Source organism: Cololabis saira, chromosome 16 (assembly GCF_033807715.1).
Source record: "Cololabis saira isolate AMF1-May2022 chromosome 16, fColSai1.1, whole genome shotgun sequence".
Classification (NCBI taxonomy): Eukaryota; Metazoa; Chordata; class Actinopteri; order Beloniformes; family Belonidae; genus Cololabis; species Cololabis saira.
The window spans coordinates 4,981,001-4,997,796 of NC_084602.1; the positions used below are offsets into that span (position 1 = coordinate 4,981,001).

A 16,796-nucleotide genomic window follows, 5' to 3' on the forward strand; every position below is an offset into this window, starting at 1 on the left:
ACTCCCCTTTAGGAGGGAAGAAACCTTGAGCAGGACCAGGCTCATAAGGGGGGACCCTCCTGCCGAAGGCCAGACTGGGGGAGTCAGGGACGTCAGCAGCACACAACAGTCATGCGGAGGCAGGGGGGGGGGGGGCGGCTGGGGTGCAGGCAGGCGGAAGCAGCAACAGCAGACATCCACGTAGGCAGGTGGAAGCAGCAACGGGATGACCGGGGGGTGGGGGCCAGAACGCAGCTCCCGAGGCTCCAGCCTGCAAACATGCACAAAAGAGAAAGAGAAGGTAAAAATACTGCACTGAGTCGTAGGTCATACCACACACACTGTTGTGCACTGTGAGTCATATAGCAGCTCTAATTTACAGTACAACCATCACAGTGTGGCTGCAGCAGGTGCAGTGTGTATTACTGGCAACAAAGTGCTTCACAGCAGTAAAAAACATGATTATATATAGACATGGTAAGAACAATTGAAAAATAGAAAGTTAAAAATAACAACAAATAAGGGCCAGTCCCAATCCCCCCCTAGTCCTACTTTTCATCACTACCCCTAAATTTTGCGCTAAATTTTATGTTATGGTTTTGTTTTCTGAGTAGCTGCCATTGAAAAACACGGATTGCGTCCTGTTGGACAGATAGCTGTAGAACCAGTTGAGTGTAGATTGCTCAAAGCCGTAACAAGCCAGTTTTTCTAGTAATATGTTATGATCTATAATGTCAAAAGCTGCTGAAAAGTTTTGAAATACAGCACCAATCATGTTTATCATTTCAATTTCCCTAAGCCAATCATCAGACATGACCGTCAATGCTGTTGCAGTGGAGTGAGCCTTTCTATATGCATGTTGTGAAGTACTGATTATTTCATTATCTGATAAATAGTTATTGATTTGTTCATACACAATTGTTTCCATCATCTTTCCAAGTACCGATAGCAGACTTAGGCCCTGTCCCAATACACCCACTACCCCTACTTTTCAGCCCTACCCCTAAATTTTGCGCGTTCCCGTGAGGGTAGTGGTGTCCCAATTCCTCTTTTCATAGGGGGAGTGGGGAAAACGAGGGTTAGTGTGTATGAATCTAGCCCTTCACAGTGAGGGATTTCAGATGTTGACTTCGCGACCGAGGGCCAGAAAAATTTCCCAGAATGCTTTACGTCATCATTTGCAGACTTGAATCAAACAAAAAAACATGGCGGACATTTCAAATTTTTTAGTGAATAGAATCAATATTTTGAGTTAGTTTCTGCATAAAAATGTGTTTTGATTACATTTCTAGCGAGAAATATATATTTTACTTTCATTCTTCGCATGCCCGTTGTTGTGAAGATCTCGCGAGAATAAAGGCTGATTTATGGTTACGCGTTACACCAACGCAGAGCCTATAGCGTAGGTTACGCGGCGTCGCGCGCTGTACACCGTAGGCTCTGCGTCGATTTAACGCGGAACCATAAATCAGCTCCCGAGCTGGCGGCTCTTCTCATCCCCGAAAACATCTAAGCAAATTTCTTAACAGGCGTTATTTGGATAAACTGAGCCCAGGTTGGGGATCTTAACGGTTACTTTTACGCCTGAAAAAATATTAAAACTTAAAAAAGTGGAATATTAACAGCGCTACAGCTGAAATTAAAACAGCTTTTAGCTCTGGGCTTCCTGATATGGTGTGACGTATGTGCAAACGTAACTACGCAGTCGCTTACGTACCCGAACGTAAACCACGCAGTGACGTAGCAAGTGGTGTCCCAATCCCTAGGGAACATTACAAGGGCCTTGTGGCTTCATTTTTAGGGCTAGTGGTAGTGGGTGAGGGCTAGTGGTAGAAAGTACAATACACCCCCTGTATTGGGATTGGCCCTAAGAGTAAGGGCTAATCCAAATACACCCTCACTACAATACAATACACCCACACTCCTTAACAAGGTAGCCAAAGACGCCGGTTGTGCAGAACTGCGACAGTAAAGCTTGAGTTATGGTTCTGCGTCAAAACGACGCCGTGCCTACGGCGTGTGGTCTGCGTCGACGCAGACCACACGCCGTCACTGACGCCGTCACTGACGCCGTCACTGACGCCGTCACTGACGCCGTCACTGACGCCGTCACTGACGCCGTCACTGACGCCGTCACTGACGCCGTCACTGACGTGCACCTCCCGAAAATTGTAACTACGCGTCGAGGCGACGCAGACCACACGCATACCGAGAAGGCTGTGATTGGTTCACTTGGTAGCAACACATTTCCGGTTTCCAGTTTGAAGCAGTCGTGAACTTTCAGCACTCTTTTCTTCGTGTATGTGTGATTTTTTTGTTTTGTTTTTTTGCACAATAGTTGTCCTTATCTCTTTGATTCACTGTGACCGGAAAAAGTCGGATAAACCAGTCAGGAAAAGATCGCGAATTAGCGGTCACGGGGGGTACTGCACCGCGGAGAAATGGAGAGACGGAGAAGTCCGAAGGTTCACGACGGCATCACGGCAACGGCGTGTGCTCTGCGTTGGGTTGACGCAGAACCATAATACAGGCTTTAGTCCTTACTAAAGAGTGGAGCTCCGACGAGGAGCTCCACTCTTTAGTAGGGATTTCATATGTATCCAAACCGTTAATAATCATTATTTTCTCCATATTCCGCTCCCTGGCTTCCTTGTTTAAGGTATCCCGGTAAATTCCAGTTCCTTTCCGGCATTTTAACATCTTTTTTTGCGTTCTGTCTGTTCACTTGGTGCTACTCACTGCTGTTTGTTTACACTCACGAGGCTTCCAACACGGCCGCCGCGTCCCAGAATGCACCTTGGTGACCAAGCCCTATTGTGCCCTGCTCTGTCTATGAATGGAAATGACATTACAGGATTTAGCTGAGCTATATTTTAACCTGGGACTTCATTATAAGAACCTTACCACTTTGCTTGCAAGTAAACAACTTTATGGGCGCACTTAAAGGTTTTACGCGCGGGTAAAACTCATTATATATATTTTTTTAAATCCGTGTCCCTTTAGGGGCTCCGTAGTAATGAAGTTTTTACGTTTGTAAAAGAAATGCAGCAGAGAGGCTGCAGAGGTTGGCAAACACAGCACGGAAGATCATGGGCTGCCCTCTGCCCTCTCTACCCTCCCTGTCTGACCTCTACAGCTCCCGCTGCCTCAGCAGGGCAAGGAACATCTTATGGCCCTTTTGCACTAGTCTCGCTTCTCCTCGGTTCTAACCGCCACGGCCCCGTTTTGCCCTTTTGCACTAGGGCTGAGACGGGTAGAGCCGCTCCAAGCCGATACATTTTTCTGTAACAATTCTAGCGAGGTTCTATCAGGGCTGAGCCGGGACTATTTCTGAGGTCACCACCCTCCTCGCCACCGATTGGTCGGGGGGCGGGGCCATCATCAAACTACAGGCCCCTGATTGGTCGGGGGGCGGGGCCGTCAAACGTTTGAATCAGGAAGCGGGAGTCAGCGCGAGGCGACTCGCGGCTCGCAGCGATTTTATTATACAGCGCAAACGTCTGTTTGGTGATCCAACTCTGAGGTGCAGATGTTCATAAACCTGGGGGCTGACGAGAAAATTAAAAAAGGGATGTAGACGGGCTGTTTTTTTCTCAGCCGCTCACGGCTCCAGCTGATTTCTCATCAGCGCCGACACAAACAAAGGTGCTGCGCAATCGAGTACGTCACAGCAGCTTCACCCCAACCCCCCCACTTCTCATCTGGCTGTGCAAAAACACACGGGTGGAGCCGCGTCGAGCCACGCCGCGCCGAGCCGGGCTGAGGCGAGACTAGTGGAAAAGTGGCAATAAAGGACAACACCCACCCCGGTTTCCACTTCTTCAACCTGTTGCCCTCTGGGAGGCTTCAGGTCCTTACGAACCCGCACAAACAAACTCAGAGACAGCTTCTTCCCCAAAGCTGTGAACTTTCTTAACCAGTTAACTACCTCATACTGTGCAATATTCTCTATGCATAATGTACAATATTCCTTAATCATCTATGTGCAATATTCTTCCATCCAGTCAAATGCAATATTCTTCCACTTATTCATGTACATTATTATTCTCTCATTCACTCATTTTTTACAGTGTATATATATATATATATATATATATATATATGTTTCTTGTTTCCCATTTTGTTGTTTACAGTCTTGGCTTGTTTACATAGTTTTTGCATGTGTGCACTTTTACGGAGCTGCTGCCTAATCTCATTGTACCAGTATAATCAGTACTGGAGTTGAGGAGGGATGAGGGGGGATGGCATCCCCCCTGAAATAAAAACGGTCAAAATCATCCCCCCTTTCCATCCCTTATGTCATTTCATCAATGAATGTGGTTTTACTGCTATTTCAACATTTAGAGTCATCACCAGAAAAATAACACCAGAAAAATAACTTGTTTGACAATTTTCAACTGTTTCAAGTAAATTTTCACTTGAAAATAGTACGAAAAATCTGCCAATGGGACCAGATTTATCTTCTCATTACAAAAAATCTTGTTCCACTGGCAGATTTTTCTACTTACCGGAATTTCAAGTGAAAATCTACTTAAAACAGGAGAAAATTGTTGTTTTTTCCAGTGATGAGTCTTGTTTTAAGTGTAATTAGAGTTTTTTTTACTAAAAAGAGACATTTTAACTAGAAATAAGACAAATATTCTTGTTAAGATTTTGAGTTTTTGCAGTGATCCATTTTACTTATCCTGTGAAGGACAGAGTCATATTGAAAATTTCAGAAAACTGTTTTTATTTTTGTGTTTTGATGTACTTGATGTAAGCCCAGTGGATATTTAAAGCTTACAGAAGGCTGCATTTAACTGCTGCTATGTCATTCCTGCAGTATTTCTGCAGGTGTTTTGGTCAGTGCTATTATTTGTAATATATTATATTATTTGTAATCAGCACAAATTATCTGTCCCCATATGATAAAATCCACCATCCCCCCTGATTTTTTTTTTACAACTCAAGTACTGAGTATAATGATAATAAAGGCTTTCTATTCTATTCATATTAAAGGAGCTGTCTGTAAGAAATGGCCAAAACTGGTACTGCAGTCACTTTCAAAATATTGTTGAGCGGCGTGTACCCTCCCCCTCCTCCCCCCAACCAGAGGTTGCCAGGTAGGCTGCAGAATGCAGCAGGAACGTAGGCTGCCATGGCAATAAAAAAAACAAATCCTTGTTTTATTTCGGACCTTGTCACGACGTAACTCAGATTCATAACGAGGTCTTTTAGTTTTTGGAAAGCTAGACATTTTTTCATCCAACACGTTCGTAGCGGCTGCTGCGATAATTACAGCCGAGCTGGTAACCCGGATGCCGAAACAATACCGACTTGGTGATTGGGAGATAGGTGGAGGGTGGAGCTTCAGAAACAATACTGACTTGGTGATTGGGAGATAGGTGGAGGGTGGAGCTTCAGGCCAAAACAAAAAATGACAACATAAACATCAGTTGAGGGCTGCAACTCCTCTTTTTAAACTGGAATATCCTGGCTTGAGTGCTGTTGTCAGTGACATAAGTATTTGAAATGAACATGATTTTTAAATGTCTGTTGACATATCGGGGTCATTTTATGATTCGTTTTATTATTGCTCTTACATACAGCTCCTTTAAATAATTAGTAGAAAACAGCAGCCCTGCTGCTCTCCCCTCCTGTCCAGTAGGGGGCGGTACGGCTCCTCCTCCTCCACCGCTGCTCCGTCACCTGCGGTGATTCCGTCCCCAGAAGAAGAGGAGCGAGCAGCCGCTGCATGTCCAGAACATTCGAGAGGTGGGTGCCGCTCTACCCGTCCCTGTTCAGCCCTCTCTGCTCTGCGGGGGGGTTACAGCCATACACCGCGATACACGGACAAATATCCTCCCGTTCAGCCCTACCAGCCGCTCCGCTCCGGCAGCGTTAGTGTTTATGTAACTGCGTGTTGAACTCGGCTAACGGCGTTAGCTGCAGCTGCGACACGATCTCTCCACCTCCATGAATATTACATCGAGTATTGGCGTTGATTATTGGGCGTTTTCTGACTTAAACGTGATATATCCGTCAGTCTGGAGATATATTGATGTGTAGGTATGTATATTTTAACCGTATCGTGTCCATTATTAGCGAGGAATAGTGGATAAACCCGCCTAAGGACAGAGCTCCCTGCTGCTGCAGCTCCTTCATTAAACCACGTTAGCGTTAGTTAGTGGAGTCACGTGACCGCGGTTACCGCCAACGTCACTCCTCTGAAGACCCGCAGTTTACAGTCTAACAGACGTGTTTTTCTGCTTCCTCCTCCCAGTTCCCGAACCTCGAGGACGACCCAGACCAGACTGCTCCGAGCCCTGCAAGCCCCCGCCGTCTGGACGCTTTCTGAGTGTTTACCTGCACCTTTTTACCCATCCAGAGACCCTGCTGCAATCGATACTCCTCCGCTAACGACCACCGTTCACTGCGGCAGTTAGACGATCAGCGTTGTTTATGTCTTTGTTTTGCGAAAACGGTAAGTTGTGGTCTGGATTAATAAGGGGGGAAAGGGTGGGGGGTTGTTTTTATTTTGGTTAATCTAATATCAGAGTTAATAATACAGCGTTTATTTGGAGATATTGAGCAATGTGTGCCACATTTAGACGTGCTCCTGTTTTCAAAATGGCGTCTCCCAGGCCCGTCACTCGTGTCCGTGACGCAGTCTGCGCCAAGCTAAAGCCTGATTCATGGTTCCGCGTTAAATCGTCGGCGTAGGGTACGCGGCGACGCGCACCGCTACGCCGTAGGCTCTGCGTTGGTTTGACGCGGAACCATAAATCAGCCATAAGCAGCTAGTCCCACCTGAGACGGCCCACACCTTCCCGGCTCTCCCCAGCTCAGACCACTCAACCGATTTGGATTTTTATTTAATTTCAAGTCGCACTAAAATGTAATCTGGTGCTAAATCGGCAGGGGGGGAGTAGCAGCTGCTGGGCCTAGTGTTTGTGACTTATTGAAGTGAAGCAGGCCTTCTATGACCCGAGCCAAGGGCCCAGAGGTGGATAATCCAGGTGCCATAAAGTAAAAATCCTGTCCAGCAGTTGTTCCAACCAAATACTAAACCAGCTCATCTGCAGGTAAATGGTCGTTAGTGAAAACACCTGTTCTAAATGCACAGGCTGATCCAGAAACACAGCAGGGTTTTTACTTTATGGCACCTGGATTATACACCTCTGGAATGTGCTTTAATGTTTTTTCTTTTACAAAATCAAAAATGGTTTTGAATCAATCTTAAATTAAGACCAATTTTGAAATGGGGTCAGTCTCAAAGCACCATTAGTCAAATCATTTTCTTTACATTAAGCTGATATTTGGTCATTAAAACATACAGGACTGTCTAAGAAAATTAGAATATTGTGATTTTCTGTAATGCAATTACAAAAAAAAAAAGTCATACATTCTGGATTAATTACAAATCAACTGAAATATTGCAAGCCTTTTATTATTTTAATATTGCTGATCATGGCTTACAGCGTAAGAAAACCCAAATATCCTCTCAAAAAATTAGAATATTCTGGGAATCTTAAACTGTAAGCCATAATCAGCTATATTAAAATAATAAAAGGCTTGCAATATTTCAGTTGATTTGTAATTAATCCAGAATGTATGACTTTTTTTTTTTCTTTAATTGCATTACAGAAAATAAAGAACTTTATCACAATATTTTAATTTTCTGAGACAGTCTTATATACCTGTGGGTCAGCCTGTACATTTAGAACAGGTGTTTTCACTAACGACCATCTACCTGCAGAGGAGCTGGTTTAGTGACCGGTTGGAACAACTGCTGGACTGGGTTTTTACTTTATGGCACCTGGGTTACACACCTCTGCCAGGGGCCCCTCAAATAATACAAAAGATTTGCACAGAGCAACTTTTGTATACATGATGGCACAAAAGGAGGTTAAACCATCCCATTGAAAAGCCTGGGTTTGGTTTTGTTTTTCATCTTTGAACGTGATCACCAATGCTTCCCCACCGTTGGGGGGGCAGTACATTTCTATATCTCTTTGGTTTTATTATACCAGTAGTTTCGGGTGAACGGGTTCTACTCCAGGCTTTTCACATGTGCATCTGATCAGGCATTGAAGTGAGTTGTACTAAACTAAAAATCACAATGTACGTTCTACTATTAACCATATGTTTCTGAAAGTGTATTAACATTGGGCAGCTGCAAACAGTCCTCCTGTTTGGTGGCAAATTGTACTGCTGGGTTTATTATGGTCTGCTTATGATTGTACTGTTTTCATTGTTGGAACGGCAATATAAACTCTTTATTATCTCATAACCTTTTAAATAATTTTTCAGCTATTAAAAGAATCAGTCTATATTTTAGTTGCACTGTTAATACTTTTGAGTCAACACTGTTTGGAAAAAAAACTATGGTCAAGGACAAGGCAGAGTCAATGGCCTCTCTTCCCCTTTCGCCCTGTTTACCGAATCGTTTTGTTGTCTTTAACTTAGAAACCAGATGTCCATGTCACAGTTTTGTAGTAAATACCACATAGAAATCATGGGCTGCATTTGCCTCGAGTTAGAATCGTCAGAGCTCATTTTGCTTTGTCTAAATGGTGGCAGTCATTTAAAAAGTCATCCACCACAGGAATCCCTTCCATTGTATCCCACATATCCTGGGAATCTCTTGCATTATTTCCAATATGAATGTGGACCATTTTTAATGAATTGTCGGTGCTGAATTGGTTATTTCTCGAAGTGGTTCATTGGAATCTACATAGTTATTTGAGTACCTTTTCACCCCTCATCCTTGACCTGAGAGGGAATGTATTTTGATCATATAACACTCAGGGGTTGCTGTTTTATTGGCATTACACTTGAAGCATGAATTGGTTCAGATCAGCCGTATTGGAGAGGCCCTTAATATCAGCGCAGCATTGAGGGGAAAGCTATCTCAATATAGAGCTTTTTATTTCCTACAATCTGTTTAGTGAGGTTGTTTAGAGCACAGGTACTACTGGCTTCCTTCTATTAAATGTGAATGTTTTTCTCTATTCTCTTTCAGAGCTGTTGCGCAGCCGTTGGAACCTGTGTGGTGGAAATCTAGCCTTCAAACAAGGAGCTTGCAGCCACAGCGGCACAGCGTTTTTCATGTCAGAGACCGAGCGCGCTTGCAGTTGTTTATGTCATCCCCTCTTTTCCAGACAGAAGATCCCGAAAAATCCCCAACCAAGATCTTTTTATCTTACTGATAGTACCAACATCCAGCCAAAATGTCTGTCAACGTCAACCGCAGCGTGTCAGACCAGTTCTACCGCTACAAGATGCCCCGTCTGATTGCCAAGGTAGCTGCACAACGTCAATGTTTTTTGCGGTTTTTAGGATTTAATGTGTCGAGCATCTGACTTTCCACAGTATAGAAACCAATCCGAAGTTCCTGGATATGATTATCAAGTTCAGTTCTGTTATCTTGTTTCTCCAAGCCTGTTGGTCAGAATGTTTTTCTTTACACAGGTGGAAGGCAAAGGGAATGGAATCAAGACGGTCATTGTCAACATGGTTGATGTTGCTAAGGCGTTGAACAGGCCTCCGACATGTGAGTAAAACCTGTCATATACCCATCCTTTGCTTGTCATAGCACAGTCGATAGAGTATTTGTATCCAGAGACCAACAGCCCCCCCATTCCTAACTCAGACACGCAGGCTTAACTTCTGCCAGGGTTTTGGTTCTGTAATCTTTGTTGTTGAAGCTGGTGGTTGGTGTCGAAGAGTGTTAACCGTTATCTTTCCAAGCCAGACAAACCCAACATTCAAAACTGATAACTGAATTAAATTAGAAATGTTTGTGCCAACTAAGGAATATTCAAGCGGCCATCAGTTGTGAGCATGTTTTTGTTTTTTTAAGCCAGTATGTGTGTTATTTTGAGTTAACGTTGTTATTGTAATCTGCGTCGCTCTGCTCCCTTCCTCCTCTGCAGACCCAACCAAGTTTTTTGGTTGTGAACTTGGCGCTCAAACCCAGTTTGATACCAAAAACGATCGTTACATCGTCAACGGATCCCACGAGGCGAACAAGTTGCAGGATATGCTTGATGGGTTCATCAGAAAATTTGTGCTGTGTGCTGAGTGTGAAAACCCTGAAACTGACCTGGTAAATATGGGTTGGGTTTTACTCATGTTAACTATTTGCTGGCAGGTGCTTTATCATTTACCATCTGCTGCCCCCCTTACATGTAATTAATGTTGTTGTAGCTAAACATGAAACCCCCACTTTCTGTTCTTGCAGCATGTCAATCCCAAGAAACAAACCATTGGAACTTCCTGCAAGGCCTGTGGATACCGTGGCATGCTAGACACCAGACACAAACTCTGCACGTTCATCCTCAAAAATCCACCTGGTAAGGGCTTGGTTTTTTGTTGAAAAGCTGTATTAATGAGAAATGTTTGTGGTTCTGATGACAATCCTTCTTTTACACGGACAGAGAGCAGTGATAGTGGATCGGCATCTGTAAAGAAAGAGAAGGAGAAGAAGAACCGCAAGAAGGACAAGGAGAATGGCTCTGGGAGCGGAGAGGCTGGAAACGACGGAGGCATTGATGCTCCTCAAGCTGTGGTGAGGTCGCTTTTGACATCTGTGCATGTTCTTCAACATGCTCCATAGCATTTGTCAAAGTTGTTTTCTAGGAATCTTTCAGATTTTGGTACTTTTTAGTTATTAAAATGCATGTTGGCGACTTCAGAAATGAGCTTTACATTTAAAGTGGTTCGAAGATGGACGTGGCTTTATATTCTCACTGCTTTACATTAATTGGAGGTGGTGCACTTGTAAAGCGCTTTGAATTCTACGATGTTCAGGGTGAAAGGACAGCATGTGAATCATTTATGTACCAACACAAGGGGTCGCTTAATTTCCCCTTCACTCAACGTTGAGTTTGAGATGTGCCACTATTAACCTACAACTGTATCCTACGGAAGAGTATTAAGGCCATGCAGGAGAGAAAATATTTGAGAGGGGAAGTTTTTTTTTTATTGTGCACTTTGAGAAAAAATATCAATGTTGAAATAGAATTTCAAGAATAAAGTCAAAATTTTGCCTTTTTTCTCGACATTTCAACTTTTCGCAAAGTGCATAATGAAAAAAAATCTTCCTCTAAAATATAATTTTTATTTTTCTCCTCCCTGGCCCTAATACTCTTCCGTAGTATCCCCATGACCCAGCTCCCACCAAAATCTAAACTAAACACCCACCTGTTGCTTCAGCTCAAGACATCACTGTCAATGGAGATTAATTTATTTATTATCGTAGCCACATCATCCTGGTTTGTTTGTGTGCCCTTTCCCCCCCCTTGACAGCTATAAAGGTAAATGCTGAAAAAGCAAAGAGTTGAAGTGAGTTAATTTACTAAAGAACGGCTGGATTTCTGCAGCAAAGTTAAAATGGATGTTGCAGCCGTTGACGTTCTCATAGTGGTGCTTGCATTTATCAGAGTGGTGGCTTGATGAGAGCCGAACGTGTCTTTCTCTTTTATCTAACGTTTAACGCCAGAAGGACATGGTAAAACCCCTAATTTGCAAATGTTCTCAGTTCCTCCAGCTCTGATTTGTGTCTGATTTGTGTCTGCTGTTCAGGATGGAGATGACGATGATGAAGACTGGGCAGAGGAAACTACAGAGGAAGCACAGAGGCGGCGCATGGAGGAGATCAGCGACCACGCCAAGAACCTGACGCTTAGCGAGGACTTGGAGAAATCCCTGGAGGAGAGAGTCAACCTGTTCTACAGCTTTGTAAAAGTGAGACTGCCCTTACTTTTTGAGAAATAGACCTGATTAACAGTATTCGTTTATTTTCTTCCATGCACTTGTGTTTATTTGATCTGCTTATCTTTAAGATGGGATTGCAGATGGTTTAGAAAAATAACAAAATCCCTCTAAGCTGAAATCTAAATTTGAACTAACTCCTGACGGTGTTTGAAAATTAGCTTAGTCATTCTGCTGTACTCTGATTCAAAATGTAGCGTAACAGAGAATTAAACAGAATGCATTGCCTACTGTATCAAAACGACCAAGTGAAATGCAGTAAATCTTCAACTACGAATTACCTGTGGGACATTCTCCTGCTTTTTCTGATAGCTGTGTATATATAAATAATCATGAGCTTCTAAATTGAAGTAACCTGTACCCATGCTGTTGAGGGTCTCAGCAGTTCTGTACAGTCAATAGGCAAATGACAGCTCCTAACATCTATACAATTTATAAAAAAGTGAAAGGTGCAGCAGTATGAGGTAGACATGATTATTGAAAGGTGAATCCCCACCACTCATCAGTGAACCGAACCAACCATAACTGACCGTCAACTTTGTTTTGCTAAAAATCCACATCAAGTTTATTTCGGTGCTCGACTGCTGCTAAATGCATCATGTTACACGGCAGATGGAGCTGGCAGGAACTCAGACATGCAAACACTATACAGACTGGTGGATTTTCACAATAAAACACCAGTGGGCTCCAACTCAGGAACCAGGGAGTTCTTCAGATATTCTAAGTAACACTAATAGCCCCCCTCTTTTTTTCTACCCAGCAAAAGAAGGAGAGTGGAACCATCGATGGAGCTGATAAGGAGATCTTGGCAGAGGCCGAGCGTCTGGATGTGAAGGCCATGGGGCCCCTCATCCTCAGCGAGCTGCTCTTCAACGAGAACATCCGAGACCAGGTCAAGAAGTACAAACGCCACTTCCTGCGGGTACGTTGGTCAACTCTTACGTGAACCTGCTGTCACTGCCATGATGTGCACGATTGGTTCTGGCGTTTTTAGAATTACAATTTGAGGGCGACTCCGTAGAAGTAAAACAAGCAATTGTTCAAATTCCTGTAAAGATGTTTAAATATGTGTTTATTCATTTTGCCTCCCCACTCTTAAATTGAAAATGTGAACCAAAAACAACAAAAAACTTGACCCCCCCACGACTGAAGACCCCAGGGGCCAATGAGAATGAACACTCTTTTCATAAACCCAACAAGATAGAACAGCAGCCACACAAGTTTCTAGGACATCTTAAGTCCCTTGAATTGCTTGTGTGATCTCACAGTGACTTAATTGTCATGCGTATTTGGAAGACTACGATGGTAAAAATCTGCAGAGACCATCCTGTGTGGGATGTTTTCATCGTGGCATAATTCTGTCAGCTCTATTTGTGCTGCACTTCTACAGACACATCTAGGTTTCTAACTCTCCTAGAGGTGGTGTCAAACAGGTAAAGGGACTTCAGTGTAGGCCACTTGTTAATTCTGATACTCTTCCCCAGAAAAGACATTGGCTCTGGTCAAATATCCTGCAGTGAGCGATGGGATCCAGCTCTATAGTTTCCTGCAGGGTTGTGATCCCTGCATGTTTAAGGCCTTTTCCTGCTTCAAATAAATGGATTATTCAGAGATTTGTGAAATCCGTTCTTTTTAATCGGGTATGTTGAAGCTGGGAAACGTCTAAAACACGTAGAGCAGCATCCCTCTGGAAAAGGAAACGCTGGTTCACTTCAACATAGCATGTTGTATGACATTGCAGCTTTAACTACAGCATCACCTCCCAAACGCAGTGTAAGCTATGGAAAGGAAATCGCTGGTTGTTCTCGGGAACCGTTTTTCCCAATCTGGCAGTATTGCAGGCAGACAAGAATGAATCAACTTTTACCAACATTATCGCTGATACAGTGACGAATGCGTCAACCTCCAGTTACTGAGCAGCCGAGCTGCAGGAACCCAGTAGTGTTTCATACCATGTTACCTGCAACCAGCAGTTTTTGTCTTTACTGAAGCGTATCTTGTGGTTGAGCTCTTAACCATTATCTGCCACATTTCCCTCAGTTTGGTTCTCTTAATGACCGCCTGCTAAATCCTCCTGATCATTATCAAGTTTTAGAGACATGAGGTCTAGGGCTGCAGCTATCGAATATATTAGTAATCGAGTATTCTACTGAAAATTGCATTGATTAATCGGATAAAACATATTTTTGTTTAGTTAAAGAGCAATTATAAATATACATAAGATGTTACATGTTAATTGACATCACTAAGACTAAATTATATAATCCAGTAGGTTCATGGCTGTGCATTTAAAAACCCTGAACTTACACCAGTCGACCAAATTCATCGCCTTCACTCAAAAAACTAGAGATCTTACCAAAAAATATTCTTATTTCTAACTTAAAAATGCCATTACACCTGATAACACACATAACTTAAAAGGTTAGGGGTTTTTCCCCACGTGTTTCAATTGAACTTTCATTGGTGTCAAGCACATTTTAAGTTAAAGTATAAGATTTTGAGTTTTGGCAGTGTTCAAAATATAATTCTGAGACCTGCTGTATTGGAACACATTAGGCACCAGTGCTGCTTGTTTTATCCATCAATGAATACAGAGATAAAACTGAAAACTACCCAGTTAACTTTATTACGTTTTTATTTCTCTGACAATTTCTGCCTTTTTTTTTAGTTAAAACTGTAGCGTGAACGGATGTTTAGAGGAACCTATGTATGTACCGGGTTAGAGGGGGAACATATAGGAGAACGGACCAGAAGAATATAGCGTGGATTGGAAATAAAAGTTAAGCACTGAGCTATATGTGTCTCCCATCTGGGCCATTGCAGACTGTCTGAGCATGATGTTACTAAAACCAAACATATCCGCCGCCTCTTTCTTCTTTTACGTGCGTGGCGGCAGCGCGTTGTGCCGCATTAAACGTAGTCCGGGCGAAACACCTGCTTTGAGCTGCAAAATTAAACGATTCCTTGAGGCAGAGAAAATTCCTCGATCATTTTTTGTAATCGAATTATTCGAGGAATCGTTTCAGCCCTAATGAGGTCATCATGCCCATGATGATACTGGACCAAGAGTTTTATGCCAACGAAGCAACATCTGGTGCAACCTTTGTCTGCTTCTCAACAACACTTGTTAAAGAAGTGAGCATGTTTGGATAAGAGGCAGGAGTTGAGGAGTCGTCACTGGAAGCTGATGGACAGAAATGTTTGTTTGAGGAATGGGATCTACTGAAGTTCAGCAGAGTGGATCAATATTGCTATTGAGTTCTGAGCTACATGTGAAAAATATTAGGATTTCTTGATGTAAGTTGTTTTTGCAGTAAGGGAGTTTATTGGAGCTGGTTGCCATGCCAACGACTTTACCGCTATAGATGTTGACATTGTGTTGTTCAGCTCTTCTCACTCATGTAGAGTTTATTATGCACGATTGTGTAAAATTTTAGGTTTATGCTGTAAAAACTCTTGTCTTGGTGATATTTACAATAATGTTTTTGTTATATATATTCTCATAAGTGTTTAAATGTTGTCCTTTTTCAGTTCTGCCACAACAACAAAAAGGCCCAGAAGTATCTGTTGGGAGGCTTTGAGTGTGTGGTGAAGCTGCATCAGGTGCAGCTGCTGCCGCGCGTGGCCATCATCCTCAAGGACCTTTACGATGCCGACCTGGTGGAGGAGGACGTCATCTTTGCCTGGGCGGAGAAGGTGAGGCCACATGCCGTGCTGCAGTTTCTCCTGGCTAAAGAAATATGTGACAAACTCTGAGGGGGAACGTTTTTGCATTGAACTGACCTTTTTTGTGTTAACATCTTATTTACTTGATCAGTTTTTCTTCTGGATTTGTTTTTTGTTTTTTTATTTCAATGCCGCTCTTTTAATAAGCCGTTTCCTCCCCGCCAGGTTTCTAAGAAGTACGTCTCCAAGGAACTTGCCAAAGAGATCCATGCCAAGGCTGCTCCTTTTGTTAAATGGCTAAAGGAGGCCGAAGAGGAGAGTGAGGGGAGCGAGGAAGAGGAGGAAGATGATGAAAATGTTGAGGTACAGTTTTTTTTAAGATTGTTCTTCTGAATAATTAAATTAACAATCAGGCCCTTCTGAGACACACCCTTATAATGATGATGAGATGTGTAGTTGGTGATGACTTGGAAAAGGAAAATAGCTCTTGCTCCCATCATGGAACTTTCACATGTTTTGAAAATAACAGTATTTACCACTTTGTGTAGACAAATGTATACCTGCTATCCCGTTAATAAACTTAAAGCTCTCTTGTAGTGCAGCATGCTGATGCATAAACTCTACCAGACTGAAGTTGAGCATTTGAAAGGCTGTCATGACCTCCGTAAAGACCTTGATGAATGTAAATGTGTCCTCCATCAGGTGGTGTACTCTTCCTCGGCCCGGGAACTCAAAGTGGAGACTGTGAAACCAGACACACCCGAGAAAGAAGAGGACGACATTGACATTGACGCGATCTGAGACTGATGCTTTTGTTTTGAGGCTTTGACTCTGTATGACCTAAATGGCTGGCCTTTTCCCTTCCTCATCCCATCACTCTGCAAATCCTGCTCTGCTTTATGGCATGACTTAATATAGCGCTTTACTTGCTACACAGTAATTCTGTAATTTGAGATTTATTTAGTTGGCTAAATGAAGTCGCTTTGGGGATTTTAATCATTGGTGTTTTTGGGATCATTTTGACTGCACTTTTGTTTTTTCTTTTCATTTGTTGGGGGTTCCCTGTATTTTTCCGGTCAATAAAGAATGTTTTGCTATCCACCTGACTTCAGTGTCCCCTCTGATTTTTCAGTTGTCTTTTCTGAGACTTTTTTTAATTTAATTTTTTTCTTGAGCTGTACAACGAAAGCAAAGTGAAAATGCTGAGACTTTATTTGTGCACCCAAAAGAAAACTGGACAGCGGTGCCCAGTTGGAGTGGAGGGTGATGACGTAACAAGCCAGCACTCAGTAGTAGATTGCACTGGAAATGAACAGAATCACGCTGTTGCGGGTCTGTTGGTGGAAAACAGAAATTCAGAATCACCACACCAGCAGGTCATTAATGATGGAGCT

At 42.9% G+C, this 16,796-nt stretch overlaps 1 protein-coding gene across 3 annotated transcripts; it reads left to right on the plus strand.

The window, feature by feature from the left end:
* The first annotated feature begins 5,642 nt into the window (after nucleotides 1-5,642).
* eif5 (eukaryotic translation initiation factor 5) lies at nucleotides 5,643-16,508 on the plus strand. 3 transcript variants are annotated; one of them, XM_061743734.1, is made up of 12 exons: nucleotides 5,643-5,733; nucleotides 6,242-6,442; nucleotides 8,984-9,263; nucleotides 9,433-9,514; nucleotides 9,897-10,069; nucleotides 10,205-10,316; nucleotides 10,401-10,531; nucleotides 11,548-11,709; nucleotides 12,497-12,658; nucleotides 15,268-15,432; nucleotides 15,628-15,765; nucleotides 16,105-16,508. In XM_061743734.1, exons 3-12 carry the CDS (start codon nucleotides 9,192-9,194, stop codon nucleotides 16,201-16,203), a joined length of 1,296 nt encoding a protein of 431 aa, XP_061599718.1. In that variant the 5' UTR covers nucleotides 5,643-5,733; nucleotides 6,242-6,442; nucleotides 8,984-9,191; the 3' UTR covers nucleotides 16,204-16,508. The 3 variants fall into 3 exon arrangements, with proteins under 3 accessions (XP_061599718.1, XP_061599717.1, XP_061599719.1); XM_061743733.1 differs by lacking the exon at nucleotides 5,643-5,733 and adding an exon at nucleotides 5,757-6,027; XM_061743735.1 differs by lacking the exons at nucleotides 5,643-5,733; nucleotides 6,242-6,442 and adding an exon at nucleotides 7,929-8,053.
* The last annotated feature ends 288 nt before the right edge of the window (nucleotides 16,509-16,796 follow it).

Coding starts and splice junctions, on each gene's coding strand:
- eif5 (XM_061743734.1), top strand. CDS start 9,192: ATGTCTGTCAACGTCAACCGCAGCGTGTCAGACCAGTTCTACCGCTAC. Junction 10,532..11,547: donor TTGATGCTCCTCAAGCTGTG/GTGAGGTCGCTT, acceptor TCTGCTGTTCAG/GATGGAGATGACGATGATGA. Junction 12,659..15,267: donor ACAAACGCCACTTCCTGCGG/GTACGTTGGTCA, acceptor GTCCTTTTTCAG/TTCTGCCACAACAACAAAAA.